This window comes from Ovis aries, chromosome 10 (assembly GCF_016772045.2).
Source record: "Ovis aries strain OAR_USU_Benz2616 breed Rambouillet chromosome 10, ARS-UI_Ramb_v3.0, whole genome shotgun sequence".
In the NCBI taxonomy this organism is placed as follows: Eukaryota; Metazoa; Chordata; class Mammalia; order Artiodactyla; family Bovidae; genus Ovis; species Ovis aries.
In genome coordinates, this window is record NC_056063.1 from 66,692,554 (window position 1) to 66,717,284 (window position 24,731).

The 24,731-nt window shown below is 38.8% G+C and overlaps 1 protein-coding gene across 2 annotated transcripts in view; it reads left to right on the forward strand.

Moving 5' to 3' along the window:
• The window catches only part of GPC5 (glypican 5), a 1,587,384-nt gene that overhangs the window by 341,679 nt on the left and 1,220,974 nt on the right, over window positions 1-24,731 (forward strand). For both annotated transcript variants that reach the window (XM_027973706.3, XM_060394594.1), the window contains exon 4: window positions 18,243-18,376. In XM_027973706.3, the coding sequence (XP_027829507.2) occupies window positions 18,243-18,376 (134 nt within the window). The remainder of the gene's footprint in view (window positions 1-18,242; window positions 18,377-24,731) is intronic.

Consider the following 24,731-nt stretch of genomic DNA (forward strand, 5'->3'; position numbering starts at 1 on the left):
TCTGGTCCTATCACTTCGTGGCAAATAGGTGGAGAATCAGTGAAAACAGTGTCAGACTTTATTTTGGGGGGGGCTCCAAAGTCACTGCAGATGTTTCAGGTTAGATATCTTCTATGGGCTTCCCAGCTCTATTAGTCTAAAGTCCTTGTTCCTCAGTTCCTCCCTCCCTCCTGTTCTTCCTTCCTTGCTTTCTCCTTTCACCTCCTTCCTTCCTTCTCCCCCAGCTTTAACCCCTTCTTCTCCTCTTCTTCCTTTCCAGTTCCTCTTCTTTCTCTTCTCTCTCTCTCTCTCTCTTTTTTTTTTTTTTTTTTTTGCTGGGGATGGGCAGGTAGCTATTATCTGAGTTCTTTTTCTCCTGCCTTAGAAAGATTTTCTTTCTGACCATCTTTATATTCTATATACATTTTATAATTTTGTCAATTTTCATGGCTTTATTGGCTCTATGCAGAGAATTCTAATCATTAACTTTCTCTTTATGTCTAGTATACTATTTAGAACCACCTTTTAGGATTATCCCAAATCAAAGTTCTAAATTAGAATTCACCTCCAGCTCTAAGGAACAATTAACTTATTCTACCATCTAGTTTCCACATGTTGGTTATTGGATCTTCATTCACCCTTGTTGCCAGATTCAAAGTGGCTAACAGCTTTATTTCTCCTTCTTTTAAAAAATCTCTTATAGTGAATCAACCAGTAGCCAAACCCCATCCAGTCTTCTCAAAAAAGAGTTTTCCCTTTCTCCTCTTCTCAGATTTCATGGGCTCCTATTAAGTTGATTCTAATATTTTCCTGCCTTACCTATGGGAAAGGTCTTCTTGTCTGCCAAATCTTTCTAAGATGAGGCTATGATAATGCTGTCCCTTTGCTTGCTAATTGTGAATTCATTATGATATTTGAATTCATTGTGAATTCAAATGAAATCCAGACTTCATGAACTTTGCATTATGTCCTCCTCTCAACTCCTTGTGATCTGGAAAAAAATATTTTCTCAGTTTTCCCTCATGGAATAAAGCAAAAATCATGGATTTCACTCCTGTCTTGAAAAGTTAGCTTGATCATGATTTGTGGTAGCAGATTTTACCCTTAACACCAGCCGCTACTTTGGCAAACTATTTCTGAGAATCATAGGGAACTGGGCAAGGAAAAATTAATAAATTCACATATGTTGTTAAAACTGAAAAAAATTGCCAATAGTACGTTTCTTTCAATTAGTTTAAAAGTAGCTTCTAATTTAATAGGGCACAAGGCACAATGCATTTGACCCAGATCTACCCCGTTTCTCATTTTTATCTATTATTATTATTGTTGTTGCTGTTTTCAAGTATGCTTGCAGAGTTACACATTATGTCATTTCTTTTAGTCAGTTCTCATTGAATACCAAACATCCTAGATGTGGCCTGAAGAAAAATATTTTGTCACCTGTTGGCTACCCAGTGATGTAGAATCCACCTTTGCATCACCCTCTGAAACAGATTGCTTAATAAATAGTCAGAGTATGTCCATGTTCATTGCTTTTCAATTAAAAATATGCTAAACATTTTTGCTTTTTAATTTTATTATTATTAAAAAACATTTTTAAAGATCACTGCAGAATGAATGGAGGCTCTGCTGATGGAAGTCAAATGAAAAAGAACAATTTGCTTCTTACAAAGCTTTTTGAGTTTATTGGTTAAAAGCTTTGATGTCGAGGGTGGGATGATTTGGGAGAATAGCATTGAAACATGTATGTTATCATATGTGAAAAGGATCACCAGTCCAGAGGGATGGGATGGGGCGGGAGGTGAGGGGGGGTTCAGACTGGGGAACACATGTACACATGTACACCTGTGGCAGATCCATGTCAATGTGTGGCAAAGCCGCTACAATATTGTAAAGTAATTAGCCTCCAATTAAAATAAATAAATTTATATTTTTAAAAATCAGTAAAAGAAAAAAAAGCTTTGATGATTTGAATAAGACAGTGAATAGAGAGAATGGAGGAAGTCAGATAAGTGACAAGGAGTTGTTGGAGCAAATACTTGAGCAGAGTGGGAGAAGTGATATGGGTTAGAAGCAACTAAAATGGTCATTTCAAGGTGAGATGAGAATTTGAAAATCTGTGGGAAACCAGAGATGAAACTCAAAGTAGGAGTATATAAGCATTGGAAGCAGAAACTTTTTTTTTTTTTTTCCAAGACAGTTCAGACTGATTGTAGAGGAGAATGGTAGAGACCAGTGGGGAAAATGAGGAAATTGCAGTATAAGCCAAAGTTGAAAAATTGTCAGAGTAAGTGTGAGCAATTTTTTTTTTTTCAAAAGCAAGAAGGTGCTAGTATTAAAATCATCTACCCCAGTCGGCTTACTCAGGGGAGCTAAGGTGACAGGCTAATGTGCTGGTAACAGATGGTTTTCCATTCCCTTTCAGTAAAGTGTGGAGTGGAACTCCCTGATAGTCAACACATATAAGGGTTCTGAAATTTATTTATATGTATTGGAATCTGCTCTATATGCTTGTGCCTTTGAAGTATTGTATTAGTCACTCAGTCGTGTTGAACTCTTTGCAACCCTCATGGACAGTAGCCACCGGGCTCCTCTGTCCATGGGATTTTCCAGCGAAGAATGCTGGAATGGGTTGCCATTTCCTTCTCCAGGGGATCTTCCTGACCAAGGGATTGAACCCACGTCTCTTGGGTTAAAGAAAGATACTTTCTCCCTTTAAAAATGGATATTTTAGCACCTTATGGGCTTCCCTGGTGGCTCAGTGGGTAAAGCATCTGCCTACAATGCGGGAGACCTGGGTTCGGTCCCTGGGTCAGGAAGATCCCCTGGAGAAGGAAATGGCAACCCATTCCAGTACACTTGCCTGGAAAATCCCATGGACTGAGAAGCCTGGTAGGCTACAGTCCATGGGGTCGCAAAGAGTTTGACACGACTGAGTGACTTTCCCTATAATATATTTACACTCCACTATCACTGTTTTTCAGCTTCAGTGATGGAAAATTTACTCTGAGCTTTTTAATACTTTGACCTTACATATCCTTAACTTCTCGCTTTCAGTAATTTGTTAAGTCCTGTTGAATTTTTTCAAAATAAACCTTATTTCTTTCATTGGGATATAGTTGCTTTACAATGTTTTGTTAGTTTCTGCTGTACAATGAAGTGAATCATGATTTGTACACATATATCCCCTTCCTCTTGGATCTCCCTCCCCACCCCACCCCACCACATCCTACTCCTCTAGGTGACCACATAGCACTTAGCTGAGATCCCTGTGCTATATAGCAGCTTCCCACTATCTATTTTACACATGGTAGTGTATATATGTCAATCCTAATCTCCCAGTTTATTCCCTCCTTCCCAGCCCCTTGCCATGTCCACCCATCCATTTTTTTACATCTGTGTCTCTATTCCTGACCTGTAATTAGGTTTATCTGTACCAATTTTTTTCTATTTTTTAGAGCAATTTTTGTCTTACATCAAAACTGAATACAAGGTAAAAAGATATCCCATGTAGCCCCTGTCCCCACACATGCAGAACCTCTCTCATTGTTAGCATCCTCTACCAGAGTGATACATTTGCTGCAACTGATGAACCTACATCGACATATCACTGTCTCCCCAAATCTATAGTTTTGAGTTCACTCTTGGTGTTCTACATTTTATGGGTTTGGACAAATACACAGTGACATGTGGGCTTCCCTGGTGGCTCAGATGGTAAAGAATTTGCCTGCAATATAGGAGAGCTGAGTTTGATTTCTGGGTTGGGAAGATCCCCTGGAGGAGGGCATTGCAACCCACTCCAGTATTCTTGCCTGGAGAATCCCCATGGACAGAGGAGACCGGTGGGCAACAGTCCACGGGGTCTCAAAGAGTCGGACACAACTGAACTACTAAGCACACACACATAGTGACATGTATCTCCCATTATGGTATCATACAGAGTAATTTTCACTGCATTATAAATCCTGTGTTTCTCCATTCACCACCTGACCCCTGCCCCCTGGCCCCTGCTGATCCCCACTTTTGGCAACCACTGATCTTTTTACTGACTCCATAGTTTTGCCTTTTCCAGAATGCCATATAATTGGAATCATATAGTATATAGCATTTTCAATATAACTTCTTTCACCCAGTGATGGGCATTTAAGTTTTCTCTATATCTTCACAGTTTGATAGCTCATTTTTTTTCGCACTAGATAATGTTCTGTTGTCTGGATGGACCAAAGTTTATTTATCCATTTGTCTACAGAAGGGCAACTTGGTTGCTTCCAAATTTTGGCAATCTCAATAAAGCTGCTATAAACAATAAAGCTGCAGGTTTTTGTGTGGATATAAGTTTTTAATGTAAATTCCAAGGAGTGTGATTGCTGGATCGTATGATAAAAGTGTTTTTTGTTTGTTTGTTTGTAAGAAGCTGCCAAACAATTTTCCAAACTGGGCTGTGCCCTTGTGCTTCCTCAACAGCAAAGAAAGAGTTTCTGTTGCTCCACGTCCCTGCTATCATTTGGTATTGTCAGTGTTCTGGATTTAACCCTGTTGATTTTCCTTCTCTTCTGTCTGTATATGATTCGTGAATCCTTCTTGTTATGGATACTGTCATGACTGTAGTTCAGAATAAAATTAACTTTCCTTCGAACTTTCAGTTTAGCTCAGTTGCTCAGTCATGTCCGACTCTTTGCAACTCCACGGATTGCATTACGCCAGGCTTCCCTGTCCATCACCAATTCCCAGAGCTTACTCAAACTCATGTCCATTGAGTTGGTGATGCCATCCAATCATCTCATCCTCTGTCTTCCCCTTCTCCCCCTGCCTTTGATCTTTTCCAGCATCGGGGTCTTTTCCAATGAGTCAGTTCTTTACAACAGGTGGTCAGAGTATTGGAGTTTCAGCTTCAGCATCAGTCCTTTCAATGAATATTCAGGACTGATTTCCTCTAGGATGGAACTTTAGGACCCTTCAAACTTTAGAATCTATTAACAGGTCACTCACCTTTCAAAGGTCTATCTCTATAGTCCAACTGTCAGATTCATTGCTAAGTATCAGTTCTAGCATTTTACTTTTCCATTCAATAGCTATCAGAGGTTTAGTTTAATAAATGAAACTTAGGTTGTCATTTTAAACCTCCAAGATATGACTCCAACCTACCCTTCAAACTTAATTTCCTTTTACTACAATCCTTAATATTTTCTCCTTTGCAGGCAAACCAAATTTTTATCCATTTTTGATGTCAACCTGATGTTTTCTTGCACTTACCTCTATCAAGATTTTCCTTGCACCTTCCACCATTTTTCTTTGTTCAGAAACATTCTATATCTAATTATTATATATCTCCAAGCTACAATCTGTCCCTCCTGTCTACTTCTTATATCTGTTGCTTCTTTTCAGCACTTCTGCTGCTGACCTTCGGTCTCAGCCTTTCTCTAGTGTTCTGTGTGGGACCTTGGTCTCCTTACCTGCAAACTGCTGTCATAAAGATTTTTCTTGTGTAGATCATTAAGCTACCTTTTCCTACCTTGAAACTTTTGCCTGATTTCCGCTTGCTAAAGTAAGATTTTAAGCTTGATATCCAAGACATATTATGGCATCTTGAAGAAGTGAGATATAATTGATCTATAACTTTATGTTATTTTCAGGTATATGACATATGACTTGATATTAGTATATATTATGAAATGATTACCGCAATAAGTCTGATTAACATCCATCACCACATATATGGCATTTTTATGTCTTCCCTCATTTCTAAGGTCTTACCTTACATTTTTGTGTCTTACTTCATCTTTCAGGTGTCACCTTTGTTCTCTGAAACATGTTATACACCTCTGCTTTTCTACTCTCTTCTGGAGCTTTCCCACTTTGTCCACCTGACCAGCTTCTAGTTTTATCTTTTAATCTGTTATTTAGACATCGCCTACTGAGTCTCTTCCCTAAACACCCCAGAATTATTCTGTTCATTTTCTGCATGTTACAGTTTTATTTCATTTTCTTTTTTATTGACGTATAACTGACTTCCAATGTCATATTAGTTTCAAGTGTACAAATAGTGGTTTCCATATTTTTATAGACTACATACCATGCGAAGTTAATATTATTGACTGTATTTCCTGTGCTCTACATCACAGCCTTTGACCTAATATGCAGTCACAGTCATGTAGTAACAGAGTTTGTACCTCAGAATCCCCTTCATCTAATCCACCCATCACCACCAACTGCCTCCCCTGTGGCAACCGCCAGTTTGTTCTTTATATCTCAGTCTGTTCCTATTTTGTTATATTTGTTTTTTTTTAATATATGTCAGTATAAGTGAAAGCATAGTATTTATCTCTTTCTGTCTTATTTCACTTAGTATAATACCTCCCAGATCCATTCATGTTGTTGCTAATGGAAAGATTCCATTTCTTTTTTAAAATGGCTAGGTAATAGTCCATTGTATATACAGTTGTTGTACACCTAGTTCTTGGACAACATAGGTTTGAACGTATATGTGGATTTTATCTGTACATGTGAGGGCTTTTTATTTCTTTTGATAAATATGTGCTTCAGCACCACAATATCCACAATTGGTTGAATCCATGAATGTGGATACACAGAGTAGACTTTAAAGTTACATGTGGATGTTTGACTGTATGGTTTGGTGCCCCTAACACCCAGATTTTTGAAGGGTCACCTCTATATACTGTATCTTCTTTATCCTTTCATCTGTTGATGGATACTTATTTGGGTTGCTTTAATGTCTTGGCTATTGTAAATATTTGAGTATTTAATTATTTTAATGCTTCTAATTCATGAGCACAGAATAGTTTTCATTTATTTGTGTTGTCTTCAATTTCTCTCATCAATGTCTTATAGTTTTCAGAATGCAAGTCGTTCACCATTTTGGTTAAATTTATTCCTAGGTGTTTTATTCTTTTTGATGTCATTGGAAATGGGATGGTATTCTTGATTTCTCTTTCTGATAGTTCAGTACAAATGTATAGAAATGCAACAAATTTCTGTATATTTATTTTGTATCATGTGACATTACTGAATTCATTTATTTTGAGAGCTTTTATGCAGAGCCTTTAGAGTTTGCTATGTATAATATCATGTCGTCTGCAAATAGAGTTGTTTTTTTAATATATCTTTTTTTTTTTTTACTTTATTTTACTTTACAATACTGTATTGGTTTTGCCATACATCAACATGAATCTGCCACGGGTGTACATGAGTTCTCAATCCTGAACTCCCCTCCCACTTCCCTCCCCATACCATCTCTCTGGGTCATCCCAGTGCACCAGCCCCAAGCATCCTGTATCCTGCATCGAACCTAGACTGGCGATTTGTTTCTTACGTAATATTATACATGTTTCAATGCCATTCTCCCAAATCATCCCACCCTCTCGCTCTCCCACAGAGTCCAAAAGTCTGTTCTATACATCTGTGTCTCTTTTGCTGTCTCACATACAGGGTTATCATTACCATCTTTCTAAATTCCATATATATGCGTTAGTATACTGTATTGGTGTTTTTCTTTCTGGCTTACTTCACTCTGTATAATCGGCTCCAGTTTCATCCACCTCATTAGAACTGATTCAAATGTATTCTTTTTAATGGCTGAGTAATACTTCATTGTGTATATGTACCACAGCTTTCTTATCCATTCATCTGCTGATGGACATCTAGGTTGTTTCCATGTCCTGGCTATTATAAACAGCGCTGTGATGAACATTGGGGTACACATGTCTCTTTCAATTCTGATTTCCTCGGTGTGTATGCCCAGAAGTGGGATTGCTGGGTCATAAGGCAGTTCTATTTGCAATTTTTAAGGAATCTCCACACTGTTCTCCATAGTGGCTGTACTAGTTGGCATTCCCACCAACAGTGTAAGAGGGTTCCCTTTTCTCCACACCCTCTCCAGCATTTATTGCTTGTAGATGTTTGGTTCACAGCCATTTTTACTTCTCTTCCAATTTGATGACTTTTTATTTATTTTTATTGTTGTCTGCTTGCTGTCACTAGGACTTCCAAAAAGCTTTCAAATTTCACTGGTGAGTATGATGTTAGCTGTGTGTTTATCATAAATGGCTATTATGTTGAGGTATGTTTCCTCTATAGATGGTAAAGAATCTGCCTGCAATGTGGGAGGCCCATTTTTGATCCCTGAGTCAGGAATATACCCTGGAGAAGGGAATGGCAACCCACTCCAGTATTCTTACCTGGAGAATTCCATGGCCAAAGGAACCTGTTGGGCTACAGCCCATGGGGTTGCAGAGTTGGACACATCTGAGACTGACTGACTATGCCTAACTAAATGTTTCCCCTATACCAACATTATTGAGAGTTTTTGTCATGAATGGATGTTGAATTTTGTCAAATGCTTTTTCTGTATCTATTGAGATGATCATGTAATTTTTATCCTTCATTGTTAACCTGGTATATCACATTAATTGATTTGTGGATACTGAGTGTTCCTGCATCTGTGCTGTGCTTAGTCATTCAGTCATGTCTGACTCTTTGTGACCCCATGGGCTGTAGCCTGCCAGCCTCCTCTGTCCATGGGATTCTCCAGGAAACAATACTGGAGTGGGTAGCAATTCCCTTCTGCAGGGGATCTTCCCAACCCAGGGATGGATCCCAGGTCTCCGCATTGCAGGAAGATTCTTTACCATCTGAGGCACCAGGGGAGCCCTGCGTCCTTTCAGTAAATCCCACCTGATCATGACCTATGATCTTATTGTAGTGTTGAATGAAATTTGTTAATATTTTTTGAGGATTTTTGCCTCTGTGTTTATCAGGGATATTGGACTGTTAATTTTCTCTTTTTGTAATGTCTCTGTCTGGTTTTGATATCGCGATATTGCTGGTCTTATAGAATGATATTGAATGTGTTCCTTTCTCTTCCGTTTTTCAGAATAATTTGAGAAGAATGGGTATTAACTTTTCTTGAAATGTTTTGTAGAATTCCCCTATGAAGCTATCTGTTCCGAACTTTGGTGGAAAGTTTTTTATTGCTGATTTAATTTAATTACTATTAATGGTTCTGTACATACTTTTTGTTTTTTCCTGATTCAGTCTTAGAGGATTATATGTATCTAGGAATTTATCCATTTCTTGTACATTGTCCAAATTTTGGCTTATAACTGTAGTATTCTCTTATGATTGTATGTATTTCTAGGATATCAGTTGTACTTTCTACATTTTGTAGTTTTATTTATTTGGGCCATCTCCTTTTTTTATGAATCTGGCTAAAGGTTTATCAATTTTATATCAGTAGGTTCAGTTCAGTTCAGTCACTCAGTGTGTTCGACTCTTTGTGACCCCATGAGTTGAGGCACACCAGGCCTCCCTATCCATTACCAATTTGTGGAGTTCACTCAAACTCATGTCCATCGAGTCGGTGATGCCATCCAGCCATCTCATCCTCTGTCGTCCCCTTCTCCTCCTGCCCCCAATCCTTCCCAGCATCAAAGTCTTTTCCAATGAGTCAACTCTTCGCATGAGGTGGCCAAAGTCCTGGAGGTTCAGCTTTAGCATCATTCCTTCCAAAGAACAGCCAAGACTGATCTCCTTTAGAATGGACTGGTTGGATCTCCTTGCAGACCGAGGGACTCTCAAGAGTCTTCTCCAACACCACACTTCAAAAGCATCAATTCTTCAGCACTCAGCTTTCTTCACAGTCCAACTCTCACATCCATACATGTCTATGGGATAAACTATATCTTTGACTAGACAGACCTTTGTTGGCAAAGTAATCTCTCTGCTTTTGAATATGCTATCTAGGTTGGTCATAACTTTCCTTCCAACCATAAGTGTCTTTTAACTTCATGGCTGCAGTCACCATCTGCAGTGATTTTGGAGGCCCCCAAAATAAAGTCTGACAGTGTTTCCACTGTTTCCCATCTATTTCCCATGAAGTGCTGGGACCAGATGCCATGATCTTCGTTTTCTGAATGTTGAGCTTTAAGCCAACTTTTTCACTCTCTTCTTTCACTTTCATCAAGAGGCTTTTTAGTTCCTCTTCACTTTCTGCCATAAGGGTGGTGTCATCTGCATATCTGAGGTTATTGATATTTCTCCCGGCAATCTTGATTCCAGCTTGTGCTTCTTCCAGCCCAGTGTTTCACTTGATGTACTCTGCATATAATTTAAATAAGCAGGGTGACAATATACAGCCTTGACATACTCCTTTTCCTATGTGGAACCAGTCTGTTGTTCCATGTCCAGTTCTAACTGTTGCTTCCTGACCTGTATATAGGTTTCTCAAGAGGCAGGTCAGGTGGTCTGGTAGTCCCATCTCTTTCAGAATTTTCCACAGTTGATTGTGATCCACACAGTCAAAGGCTTTGGCATAGTCAATAAAGGAGAAACAGATGTTTTTCTTGAACTCTCTTGCTTTTCCATGATCCAGCAGATGTTGGCAATTTGATCTCTGGTTCCTCTGTCTTTTCTAAAGCCAGCTTGAACATCTGGAAGTTCATGGTTCACGTATTGCTGAAGCCTGGCTTGGAGAATTTTGAGCATTACTTTACAAGCATGTGAGATGAGTGCAATTGTGCAGTAGTTTGAACATTCTTTGGCATTGCCTTTCTTTGGGATTGGTATGAAAACTGACCTTTTCCAGTCCTCTGGCCACTGCTGAGTTTTCCAAACTTGCTGACATATTGAGTGCAACACTTTCACAGCATCATCTTTCAGGATTTGAAATAGCTCAACTGGAATTCCATCACCTCCACTAGATTTGTTTGTAGTTTAAAAAAACTCAGCTCTTAGTTTCATTGATATTTTTATTTTGTTCTCTACCTCATTCATTTCTACTCTGATCTTTATTTCCTTCCTTCTATTAACTTTATACTTTGTTTTTTCTTCTTTTTCTATTTCTTTAGAGTGTCATGTTAGATTGCTTATTTGAGATTTCCCTTATTTCCTGAGATAGGCCTGTGACACTATCCTGTCTCACTATAGTCCTAATCCTTCTTAGGACTGTTTTGCCATATCCTATAGATTTTGGAAAGTTGAGTCTTCGTTTTGATTAGTCGCAGGAAATTTTTAGATTTCTCTATAGACCTTTTTATTTTTTGTTGTTAGTAACATATTATTGGACAAGGCAGTGGCACCCCACTCCAGTACTCTTGCCTGGAGAATCCCAGGGATGGGGAGCCTGGTGGGCTGCCATCTATGGGGTCGCACAGAGTCGGCCATGACTGAAGCTACTTAGCAGCAGCAGCAGCAGCATGTTACTCAGTCTCCATGTGTTTGTGTTTTTTCAAGTTTTTTTCTTTTTTCTGTAATTGTTTTCTCGTTTCATATGTTTGTGGTCAGAGAAGATGCTTGATATGATTTCAATTTTCTCTAATTTATTGAGATTTATTTTGTGACCTAGCATGTGCTATATCCTGGGGAGTATTCCATGTGACCTTGAAAAGAATGTGTATTCTGCTGTTTGGGCGTGGAATGTTCTCTGGATATCTATTAAGTACATTTAGTCTCATGTGTCATTTAAGGCCAATTTTTGCCTACTGATTTTCTGTCCAGGTGGTTTGTCCATTGCTGTGGGTAGTGTATTAGAAGTCCCCTACTATGGTTGTATTACTGTCACTTTCTCCCTTTATGTTTTTTAATATTGTCCTTATGTATTTAGGCATACATAGGTTAATTTGTGTTTAATAATTCTTTTTGGATTAACACTTTTAGCATTATGTAAAATCCCTTATGATTATACAGTGGAAGTGAGAAATGGAATTCAGGGACTAGATCTGATAGAGTACCTGATGAACTGTAGACGGAGGTTTGTGACATTGTGCAGGAGACAGGGATCAAGACCATCCCCATGGAAAAGAAATGTAAAAAAGCAAAATGGCTGTCTGGGGAGGCCTTAGCTGTGAAAAGAAGAGAAATGAAAAGCAAAGGAAAAAAGGAAAGATATAAGCATCTGAATGCAGAGTTCCAAAGAATAGCAAGGAGCGATAAAAAAGGGTTCCTCAGCGATCAATGCAAAGAAATAGAGGAAAATAACAGCATGGGAAAGACTAGAGAACTCTTCAAGAAAATTAGAGATACCGAGGAAAGATTCATACGAAGATCAGCTTGATGAAGGACAGAAATGGTATGGACGTAACAGAAGCAGAAGATGTTAAGAAGAGGTGGCAAGAATACACAGAAGAACTATACAAAAAGATCTTCATGACCAAGATAGTCACGATGGTGTGATCACTCACCTAGAGCCAGACATCCTGGAATGTGAAGTCAAGTGGCCCTTAGAAACCATCACTATGAACAAAGCTAGTGGAGGGGATGGAATTCCAGTTGAGCTATTTCAAATCCTGAAAGATGATGCTGTGAAAGTGCTGCCCTCAATATGCCAGCAAATTTGGAAAACTCAGCAGTGGCCACAGGACTGGAAAAGGTCAATTTTCATTCTCATGCCAAAGAAAGGCAATGCCAAAGAATGCTCAAACTACCACACAATTGCACTCATCTCACACGCTAGTAAAGTAATGCTTAAAATTCTCCAGGCCGTGCTTCAGCAATACGTGAACCGTGAACTTCCTGATGTTCAAGCTGGTTTTAGAAAAGGCAGGGGAACCAGAGATCAAATTGCCAACATCCACTGGATCATCGAAAAAACAAGAGAGTTCAAGAAAAACATCTATTTCTCCTTTATTGACTATGCCAAAGCCTTTGACTGTGTGGATCACAATCAACTGTGGAAAATTCTGAAAGAGATGGGCATACCAGACCACCTGACCTGCCTCTTGAGAAACCTATATACAGGTCAGGAAGCAACAGTTAGAACTGGACATGGAACAACAGACTGGTTCCACATAGGAAAAGGAGTATGTCAAGGCTGTATATTGTCACCCTGCTTATTTATCTTATATGCAGAGTACATCAAGTGAACACTGGGCTGGAAGAAGCACAAGCTGGAATCAAGATTGCCGGAAGAAATATCAATAACCTCAGATATGCAGATGACACCACCCTTATGGCAGAAAGTGAAGAGGAACTAAAAAGCCTCTTGATGAAAGTGAAAGAAGAGAGTGACAAAGTTGGCTTAAAGCTCAACATTCAGAAAACGAAGATCATGGCATCTGGTCCCATCACTTCATGGGAAATAGATGGGAAACAGTGGAAACAGTGTCAGACTTTATTTTGGGGGCCTCCAAAATCACTGCAGATGGTGACTGCAGCCATGAAGTTAAAAGACACTTATGGTTGGAAGGAAAGTTATGACCAACCTAGATAGCATATTCAAAAGCAGAGAGATTACTTTGCCAACAAAGGTCTGTCTAGTCAAAGATACAGTTTATCCCATAGACATGTATGGATGTGAGAGTTGGACTGTGAAGAAAGCTGAGCGCCGAGGAATTGATGCTTTTGAAGTGTGGTGTTGGAGAAGACTCTTGAGAGTCCCTTGGTCTACAAGGAGATCCAACCAGTCCATTCTAAAGGAGATCAGTCTTGGCTGTTCCTTGGAAGGAGTAATGCTGAAGCTGAACCTCCAGGACTTTGGCCACCTCATGTGAAGAGTTGACTCATTGGAAAAGACTCTGATGCTGGGAGGGATTGGGGGCAGGAGGAAAAGGGGAGGACAGAGGATGAGATGGCTGGATGGCATCACCGACTTGATCGACATAATTTTGAGTGTACTCCAAGAGTTGGTGATGGATAGGGAGGCCTGGTGTGCTGCAATTCATGGGGTCGGATAGAGTGGACATGATTGAGTGATTGAACTGAACTGAATATTTTATTTTGTCTTTCATTATAGACTTTGTTTTCAGGTCTATTTTGTCTGATATGAGTATTGTTCTTTTTGTTTCCATTTGCATGGAATACCTTTTCCACCTCTGACTTTCATCTGTGTGTGTCTTTAGCATTGAAGTGAATTATTTTCTAAGCATTATGTGGATGAATCTTGTTATTTTTACTCATTTAAACACCTATGTCCTTTGATTAGGACACTTCAGCATTTTGTTCTTTATTTTGTGTATGTATTTTTAGTTCTTCCTTTTAATTTTCTTCTTTTAGTCCCTTTTCCTGTGGTTTGATGATTTACTTTAGTGATATGTTTGAGTTACTTTCTCTATTTTGTGTCTTTATCTTCGATATCACCATAATCCAAGTCTATGCCCCAACCAGTAATGCTGAAGAAGCGGAAGTTGAACAGTTCTATGAAGACCTACAAGACCTTCTAGAACTAACATCCAAAAAAGATGTCCTTTTCATTATAGGGGACTGGAATGCAAAAGTAGGAAGTCAAGAAGCACCTGTAGTAACAGGCAAATTTGGCCTTGGAATATAGAATGAAGCAGGGCAAAGGCTAATAGATTTCTTCAAGAGAACGCACTGGTCATAGCAAACAGACTCTTCACCCAACACAAGAGAAGGCTCTACACAAGCACATCACCAGATGGTCAACACCAAAATCAGATTGAGTATATTCTTTGCAGCCAAAGATGGAGAAGCTCTATACAATCAGCAAAAACATGACAGGGAGCTGACTGTGGCTCTGATCATGAACTCCTTATTGCCAAATTCAGACTTAAATTGAAGAAAATAGGGAAAACCACTAGACCATTCAGGTTTGATCTAAATCAAATGCCTTATGACTGTACAGTGGAAGTGACAAATAGATTCAAGGGATTAGATTTGATAGACAGAGTGCCTGAAGAACTATGGACAGAGGTTCATGGCATAGTACAGGAAGCAGGGATCAAGACTATCCCCAAGAAAAAGAAATGCAAAAAAGCAAAATGGCTGTCTGAGGAGGCCTTACAAATAGCTACAAAAAGAAAAGAAGCAAAAAGCAAAGGAGAAAAGGAAAGATATACCCATTTGAATGCAGAGTTCCAAAGAATAGCAAGGAGAGATAAGAAAGCATTGAGAAAAGGAAAGATATACCCATTTGAATGCAGAGTTCCAAAGAATAGCAAGGAGAGATAAGAAAGCATTCCTCAGTGATCAGTGCAAAGAAATAGAGGAAAACAATAGAATGGAAAAGACCAGAGATCTCGTTAGGAAAATCAGGGATACCAAGGGAATATTCCATGCAAAGAGGGGCAGAATAAAGGACAGAACTGGTATGGGCCTAACAGAAGCAGAAGATATTAAGAAGAGGTGGCAAGAATACACAAAAAAGAAAAGCTATACAAAAAAGATCTTCACAACCCAGTTAATCATGATAGTATGATCACTCACCTAGAGCCAGACATCCCGGAATGCGAAGTCAAGTGGGCCTTAGGAAGTATCACTATGAACAAAGCTAGTGGAGGTCATAGAATTCCAGTTGAGCTGTTTCAAATCCTAAACGATGATGCTGTGAAAGTGCTGTACTCAATGTGCCAGCAAATTTAGAAAACTCAGCAGTGGCCACAGGACTAGAAAAGGTCAGTTTTTATTTCAATCCCAAAGATAGGCAATTCCAAAGAATGCTCAAATTACCACACAATTGCACTCATCTCATGTGCTAGCAAAGTAATGCTCAAAATTCTCTAAGCCAGGCTTCAAAGATATGTGAACTGTGAAATTCCAGATGTTCAAGCTGGATTTAGAAAAGGCAGAGGAACCTGAGATCATGTTGCCAACATATGTTGGATCATGGAAAAAGCAAGAGAGTTCCAGAAAAACATCTGTTTCTTCTTTATTGACTATGCCAAAGCCTTTGACTGTGTGGATCACAGTAAACTGTGGAAAATTCTTCGAGATGGGAGTACCAGACAACCTGACCTACCACCTGAGAAATTTGTATGCAAGGCAGGAAGCAAGTGTTAGGACTGGACATGGAACAACAGACTGGTTCCAAATAGAAAAAGGAGTATACATCAAGTCTGTATATCATCACTCTACTTATTTAACTTTTATGCAGAGTACATCATGACAAACGCTGGGCTGGAAGAAGCACAAGCTGGGATCAAGATTGCTGGAAGAAATATCAATAACCTCAGATATGCAGATGACATCACCCTTATGGCAGAAATTGAAGAACTAAAGAGCCTCTTGATGAAAGTGAGAGGAGAGTGAAAAAGTTGGCTTAAAACTCAACAGTCATAAAACTAAGATCATGGCATCCAATCCCATCACTTCATGGCAAAGAGATGGGGAAACAGTGTCAGACTTTATTTTTTTGGGCTCCAAAATCACTGCAGATGGTGACTGCAGCCATGAAATTAAACGACACTTACTCTGTGCAAGGAAAGTAATGACCAACCTAGACAGCATATTAAAAAGTAGAGACATTACTTTGCAGACCAAGGTCCGTCTTGTCAAAGCTATGTTTTTCCTGTAGTCATGTGAATGTGAGAGTTGGACTATAAAGAAAGCTGAGCACCAAAGAACTGATGCTTTTGTACTGTAATGTTGGAGAAGACTCTTGAGAGTCCCTTGGACTGCAAGGAAATCCAACCAGTCCATCCTAAAGGAAATTAGTCCTGAATATTCATTGGAAGGACTGATGCTGAAGGTGACACTCCAATACTTTGTCCACCTGATGTGAAGAAGTGACTCATTTGAAAAGACCTTTGAGTAAACTCTGGGAGATGGTGATGGACAGGGAGGCTTGGTGTGCTGCAATTCATGGGGTCACAAAGAGTTAGATATGAATGAGTGACTGAACTGAACTGATCTATTTCAGATTTTTGCTTACCATGAGGTTTGTGTGTGTGTCTCTGTGTGTGTGTGTATGTATATATATTTATGTATATTACATATAATATTTGTTTTACATTTTCAGTTTCTTTGTTGAAATTCTCACTGTGTTCCTCCAGCCCTCTCCTGAATTTGGTGAACGTTTTTAGGAATGTAACTTCAAACATTCTATTAGGTAAATTACTTGTTTCCATCTTATGAGAGGTTTTTGTTGTTGTTCTTGTTCTGGGGTTTTATCTTGTGCTTTCATTTGGAACATATTTCTCTGTATTCTCATTTTGTTTGGCTTTTCTTGTTTGTCTCTATAATTTAGGTGAAATAATTACCTCTCCTGCTCTTGAAGGTAAGGTCTTGTCTGAGAGTGTCCCTATGCTGACCATGTGTGCCCATTGGCTTTGGCAGGAGGACTGGAGCCAAAACAAGCATGGGAAAGGGCTTTTTTCAGGGTTTTCTGAAGTTTTTGCATTGGCAGGGTGGGCTGGAGCCTGTTAAGGCAAGGACTTTTCTAAGGTACATGTGCATTTTGATGTATGGGAGGATGTTTTTCTTTCCTTCTAATTGTCAGCTCTTTTAGGGAAAATTCAATTTCTAATCTTTTATCTTCTATAACATATAATACATGTTCTTTGCACATATTGAAATAAAATAATTATTGTTTAAATAAAAGAGATGATAACTGCTTTAATGCTCATTAATGGAAATTTTTTTTTTAATTACACTTTAAGGGAACTTTAGAATAATTTATTCTAAGTTCTTCATATTACATATAAGAGAATCAAGTTCTATAAAGGTCTGTCACTGTTATCAAGATCTAAGCAATTAAGAAGGATATATTCGGACAAGAACCAAAGTCTCTTGATTCAGAGGCAATGCTTTCATGTATTTTTAACTATACTAGTGTGCCTTTTTGAAAGTATAAGGTATCTTGTGAATCTTTTTTGATGCTTTACATGATAATGTGTCCAATTAATTACTTAATTTTCAGTGATAATTTCATAAGTTATATGAAGATCTTTGTTAAGTAAGTAATATTAAAAAGTAAAATTTTCAGTTCTATAAATAATTTTTTTAAAAGAAACCATGAATAACTCCCTTGAATGCAAACTAGAATGAGGAAGAAGATATACAACTATTACAAAATGAAATCTCATATAAGCATATTTATTGCCTTTTCAAAGAAAGATTTTAAGAAGAAAACTACCATTAGAACTCACATAGAACTGGACCACATGTTCAACAGCGAATTACTTTATTAAGAAACTTAGTACAGGTATGTGATTAGTCAATGATATGAATATAAACCATAAATAATACCTACTTTGATTAAATAGTTTTATTTATACTAGCAGGCTAGTTTATTAATGCAGTTCTCTGATTTTGCATATATATTTTTATTCATGTATTTTGCATTTGCATACATTCAAACTGTATAAATATGTATAGAGGTAATTTATTGTGATTGCCATTTTATATAGATAATTTGATTCCCTCTACTTTAAAAATTAGCAAATTTTGTAGGTCTTGAAGGTTAATACTGTGGTGTAAGTAACAACATGTCTTTGATTTAAACTCTAGCAAATATTACATTCTTGGAAAGACTGGAGCATGGTTTCTAACTGTCTTTAATATTTTCTGTTTGAAAGGTAAATAAGATTTGTGGCCGTCCAGTCAGAACACCCACACAAAGCCCCCGTTGTTCTTTTGATGGAAGCAAAGAGAAGCATGGAATGAAGATCTCTATTAGAAATGGTGAAGAGACACTTGCCAACAGAAGAAAGTAAGACATTTGTTTTACAACCAGAAAGAGAAAGAAAGTAAGCCATTAATTTTACAACAGAATAGAATGTTTTCAATTAAGTAGAACAAAATACACTAATGAAGAAACAAAAGATCAACATTAATTACCTTTAAAATTCAGTGCTTCCTCCTATTCTATTAATTAGGAAGGAGGTTCAATTCAGAAGACCAAAATACCTAAGATGAGGGATATTTTTTATAATGCAATATGGCCTGCCTTACACACATATGATCATGCTACTGCTGGTGCTAAGTCGCTTCAGTCATGTCCAACTCTGTGTGACCCCATAGATGGCAGCCCACCAGACTCCCCCGTCCCTGGGATTCTCCAGGCAAGAACACTGGAGTGGGTTGCCATTTCCTTCTCCAATGCATGAAAGTGAAAAGTGAAAGTGAGGTCGCTCAGTCGTGTCTGACTCTTAGCGACCCCGTGGACTGAGACCTACCAGGCTCCTCCATCCATGGGATTTTCCAGGCAAGAGTACTGGAGGGGGGTGCCATTGCCTTCTCCGACATATGATCATGATACACTTCAAATGCGGCCAGTGTACAGTGTTAGTACAGCAATCTGTAACACTTAGTCATCTTACTTAATTGAAACTATGCCCATTGAATAGTAACTCATATCCCCCTCCTTGTGGTAAATAATATTGAGTTATATACTTCAGAATTTATAAAGAGGGCAGATCTCATGGTAGGTAAGTGATCTCACCACAGGGGGGGAAAATTTGGCTAGTGTGACTGAGGATTGAATTTTTAATGTTACATAATTTCAATTAATTTTAGTTAAAGTTTTACATGTAACTAATGATTACTATATTAGACAGAATGCAAGACAAAGACTGCTTATGTAAATGATGTGATAAATGTTACTGAATGTTCAGTTCAGTTCGGTTCAGTCACTCAGTCGTGTCCTACTCTTTGCGATCCCATGAATTGCAGCACGCCAGGCCTCCCTGTCCATCACCAACTCCCGGAGTGCACTCAGATTCACGTTCATCAAGTCAGTGATGCCATCCAGCCATCTCATCCTCTGTCGTCCCCTTCTCCTCCTGCCCCCAATCCCTCCCAGCATCAGAGTCTTTTCCAATGAGTCAACTCTTTGCATGAGGTGGCCAAAGTACTGGAGTTTCAGCTTAAGCATCATTCCTTCCAAAGAAATCCCAGGGCTGATCTCCTTCAGAATGGACTGGTTGGATCTCCTTGCAGTCCAAGGGACTCTCAAGAGTCTTCTCCAACACCACAGTTCAAAAGCATCAATCCTTCAGTGCTCAGCTTTCTTCACAGTCCAACTCTTACATCCATACATGACCGCAGGAAAAACCATAGCCTTGACTAGATGGACCTTAGTCAGCAAAGTAATGTCTCTGCTTTTGAATATGCTATCTAGGTTGGTCATAACTTTCCTTCCAAGGAGTAAGCGTCTTTTAATTTCATGGCTGCAGTCACCATCTGCAGTGATTTTGGAGCCCAAAAAAATAAAGTCTGACACTGTTTCCACTGTTTCCCCATCTATTTGCCATGAAGTGATGGGATCAGATGCCATGATCTTTGTTTTCTGAATGTTGAGCTTTAAGCCAACTTTTTCACTCTCCACTTTCACTTTCATGAAGAGGCTTTTTAGTTCCTCTTCACTTTCAGCCATAAGGGTAGTTATCATCTGCATATCTGAGGTTATTGATATTTCTAGGTGTCTGTTAAAAGAAAATAATGTCAATACCTTTTATCTTGAATACTGAAAATTGCGATCTGTTGACTCAAAATTATAAGCATTGATTTAGTGGCTTGCTTCTGTAGCTCACATTTCTATACTGTGCCCATCATTATTTCACTTCTTAAAGCCTTCATTAGTATCCTTTTGGTAATTGGTGATTAGAGTAAAAACTATTTAATACTGAAGGGAACATTTGTTTTGGTATTCAATTGCCCAGTACAATGGCAAATATTAGTTTCTCAGTAGTTTTTAATTGAACTGAAATTCAGAATTATGTATTTGTTTATTAATTCAAACAATTATTTCTAACAATGCCTTTTGGAGAATTCAGTATTTTACATAGATATACTCTCTGTAATTTAAAAGGGTTTCTTTCCTTTTGGGATAGTGCTGTTACTTTCCTCATCCTCTCCTCAGTTGGGTTATAAGCAAGGGATAAAGAACTGAGCTATTGCTGACTATGTGCTACAGTAGCAATACAGTTAGCACAATGTTTGCATGTAAAGTAGCTGTGATTTTTTGGGGGGAGGGGTAGTTTTCTTTTTTCAGTTTAAGCATTTATAGTGATCAGTAGTCATTTCTTTCTTTTTTTTTTAATTTTTTAAATTTTTTTTTTTTTTGTTTTTTGTTTTTTGTTTTTTGTTTTTTGTTTTTTTTTCATTTCTTTCATTTGAGAAGTTCGTATGCATTGGTTGGGCTTCCAGGTGGCTCAGTAGTAAAGAACCCACCTGCCAAGCAGGAGACACAGGTTCAATCCCTGGATTGAGAATAACCCCTGGAGAGGGAAATGACAACCCACTCCAGTATTCTTGCCTGGGAAATCCCATGGACAGAGGAGTCTGGTAGGCTACAATCCATGGGACTGCAAAAAGTTGAACTACTTAGCAGCTAAACCACCAGCACCACATGCTTTGGGTATGGTGGTTCTTATAGTAAAACCCATGTAAGGAAGATCTTAACTTCCTAAAGGTTATGGCAGTTTCACCACCAAAATGACCTTGATGCTGGAAAACCAAGACAAAACCCAATACTTAACATGGTTTATTCCCTTGCAAATTAAGACCATGCAGGTGAAATGTTACAAAATGACTCAAGAGCAGTGAGCAGACTTATCTAAATGGAAAGTTTTATAAAAATCTATCCTGGTCATTAAGTAGACCTCGATGTCACCAGTCTTGCAAACTCTCTATTCCTATGCTCTTGACCAGTCAGTCACCATTAGCCATTTCTTGTGAAAAAGCATAAACTCATCATAGGTTAATTTCTTGAACAACCAGAGGTCCTGCACTTGAGCCTACTTAGCATTTGATTTTTACACATTTTTTATTGCCACTCCTGAATGGAACTTAATTGCTGTGATAGTATATTTCTGCTTGAGGCCTATATACTATGCAGACTTATCCATAAACAGGGGCTTCCCAGGTGGCGCTGGTGGTAAAGAACCCTCTTGCCAATGGAAGATACATAAGAGAAGTGTGTTTGATCCCTGGGTTGGGAAGATCCCTTGGAGGAATACGTGGCAACCCACTTCAGTATTCTTGCCTGGAGAATCCTGTGGACAGAGGAGCCTGGCGGGCTATGTAGTTCATTGGGTTGCAAGGAGTCTGACACAACTGAGTGACTTGGCAGAGAGCAGCATCCATTAACTAGACCTGAATTTTATTTATCCTTTCTTATCGTAAGAAAGACTTTTTAGACCAAACAATGCAGAAGGCTGAAAATAAGAAAAGAGTTTATTTTGCTCTTAGAAATTGCAATTCCAGAGACACAGATTCAGATGAAACTGTTCAAGGTGGGCAAAGAATCAGGGGCTTATAAAGACAAAAGCCACTAAGGTTGTTAAAGTTGTCTGGAAATAATTATGATTGATTCTGATGAAAGAAAGGAAGTATTTATCCTTAAGGGCTATTTCAGGATTCAATTCTATTTTATTTTAGGGTTCAATAAGTGGATAGTCTGTCATGAATTACTTAGGGTAAGGATGAGATGAGTATCATTGGGCAGATATTTTGGGTGCCTGTATTAAGACAATATGTGGTCAAAGGTCAGATTCCATCCAGGCTGAAATATGCATACATCACACTTCCTCAGCAGACTCCTGGCTCCATTTTAGAAAGCTCTCTTGGAAATACCATTTTGATTTTCCTTTCACAACCTGAATTTTATTTACCTTTCATCAACTGATCTTTCCCCGTGAGGACATAAATTTTGATTGAAGTAGATGGGGCAGCATAGGAATAGGTGCTTCCTGAGTCTGGGCTACCTTCCAGGCATCTTGTGCATTTTCCATCTGCTTGAGCTTGATTTCCAGTAGATCACTTCCCCTTGATGTTATGTTGCTTCAATACAAGCCTGATCTTATAGCCTGGCAGATCAGATAGCACTTAGCTCCTCATGGGCATCTCAGGTTGCAGAGTCACTTGCTGGCTTATGGTAAAATGTGCAGTTTCTGTCAGAGTCCAGTTGTAAACCAACCAGTTGACCAACATACTGAGTGACAGATCCACCAACTGACCAGTCAATCAACTAACCAAAAATAGTGTTCAATAAAAGAAAAAATGACTTTACTCCGAAACTCTTGATGTCTATACTTTGATTTTTCTAATGGGGCTTTCAGGAGTTTCTGCAGAACATGTTTATTTGCCACCAGTACTTTGGTTACCATTGACTAGATGAACTAAGTGGTCTGGACTGAACGTCTGAGCAGCTTGGTGATATTTTATAAATGCGTTATAGCAGCATGCTATGTTGTAATATGTGTGTAATATGTTTTCTCTAACATGCAAAGGGATCCAAAAATTTCTGTGCTTCTTCCTGTGCTCTAGGTTATCTGTGCAGAGATTTGCCTTTTAAATTAGAATATTCCAATTAGATTTAGACTACTAGACATTTAGAAACCCTGCTGAATTGTCAAGCACTCAAAATGTCAATATTTTCCCCATCAGAGTCATTCACTTGTCTACTAAGTTATCTAGGATAATGTGATCAATATTTGATTATCAGCTTGGTGTCCTGTAGGATGTCCAGATGATTGTGGCTCTTGTCTGTCATGGAGTGGGAGAATTGCCTTGAGGTCTAATAGTGACTGTTCTTGCCAGCTGAAAGTGAAATGTTTCTAATTGTCCTTACTAATTGGTAAGGAGAGGAGAGCATTTGTCAAATCATTAGCTGGATAGCAGGTGGCAGGACCTGTTTTGATTTGCTCTAGCAGACAACACATGCAAAGAAGTATGTAATTGGAGTCACTGTCTGACTCTGGTGATGATAATCCGACCTTTCTCCATGGCCACCCCGTGCGCATAGACTGGCCGAGCAAGTGAAGTCAATGGTGAGGTGTTAGGATCACCATTATTACACTTTTCCTGGCTTCATGACCCTAAACTGAGCAATTCCCTAAGCATATTGTGATAGTGTGATATAAGGTAAGAAATTTATATTTGTTCTTTGACACCATTTGTGACATAGAATTACTAAAATGTTTGGATCTTCCTAAGTGATGAGAGCAGAATGGTGTTTTTTGTTATTGTAATGAGGTGACTTTTGGACCCCACCTAAGTATGGGGGCTGGTTATCTGGAAAGTCAACATGTGATTAGAAGGTTGGAACTTTTAAAACACAAAGCTCTCTCTCTCTTTTTTATTGTTTTGGCTGAGTAGCATGTGGGATTTTAGTCCCTGACCAGGGATAGAACCCACACCCTCTGCAGTAGAAGTACAGAATCTTAGCCACTGGACGGAGCAGGGAAATTGCTGAAGGTTCAAACTTTTAGTCTCACTTTCCAGCCTCTGGTGAGGGGGAAGGGGTCATGGGGTTGACTCAATTGCCAGTGTCCAAGGAGTTAATCAATCACAGCTGCATGATGAAGCCTCTGTAAAACCCCAAAGAAGGTGCTTTGGAGAGCATCCTGGCTGGTGAATACCTGGAACTGCTGGGTGAGTGGCCTGCCAGGAGAGAGTGAAAAGAAGCTGTATGTTCCACTCTCCAGTACCTTGCCCTATGTAGCTCTTCTTTCTGGCTGTTCTGGAGCCATATCCTTTTATAATAAACTGCTGACCTAGTAAGTAAAACATTTCTTGGAGTTTTGTGAGCTGCTCTAGAAAATTAATCAAATCCAAGAGGAGAGGAGGTCATGGAACATGTGATTTATCCAGTTGATCAGAAGTACAAGTGACAACCTGGGCTTAAGACTGCCATCTGAAGTGTGTGTGTATGTGTGTGATGGTAGGGGCCACCATCTTGTGTGACTGAACTATTAACTTGTGGAATCTGATGCCATTTCTGAGTATATAGTGTCAGAATTGAGGTGGATTTTCAGACACTCTGCTGCTGTGGAAAAATCACTTTTGCTGCTGTGGAGTCCCCTACTTCCTCTCTACCAATTGGTATCCTCTCTTATAACAATTCTCTGCTGGAATTGGTATCAGAACCAGTACAGGTATGAGAGTCCTTTGTTTTACTATTTCTGTACAAGAGGTAGTTTTAGGGACTTCAGTTTGGCCCTTGCTCCATAAGTTGAGGAACCAGTATGGGGACTGTGTGTCTTCTAAAAACATAATCTGAAGTGTGAAATAGACAAACTTCTGTGGACTCACTTGGCCCAATGTGAACCTAAAATTTAAAC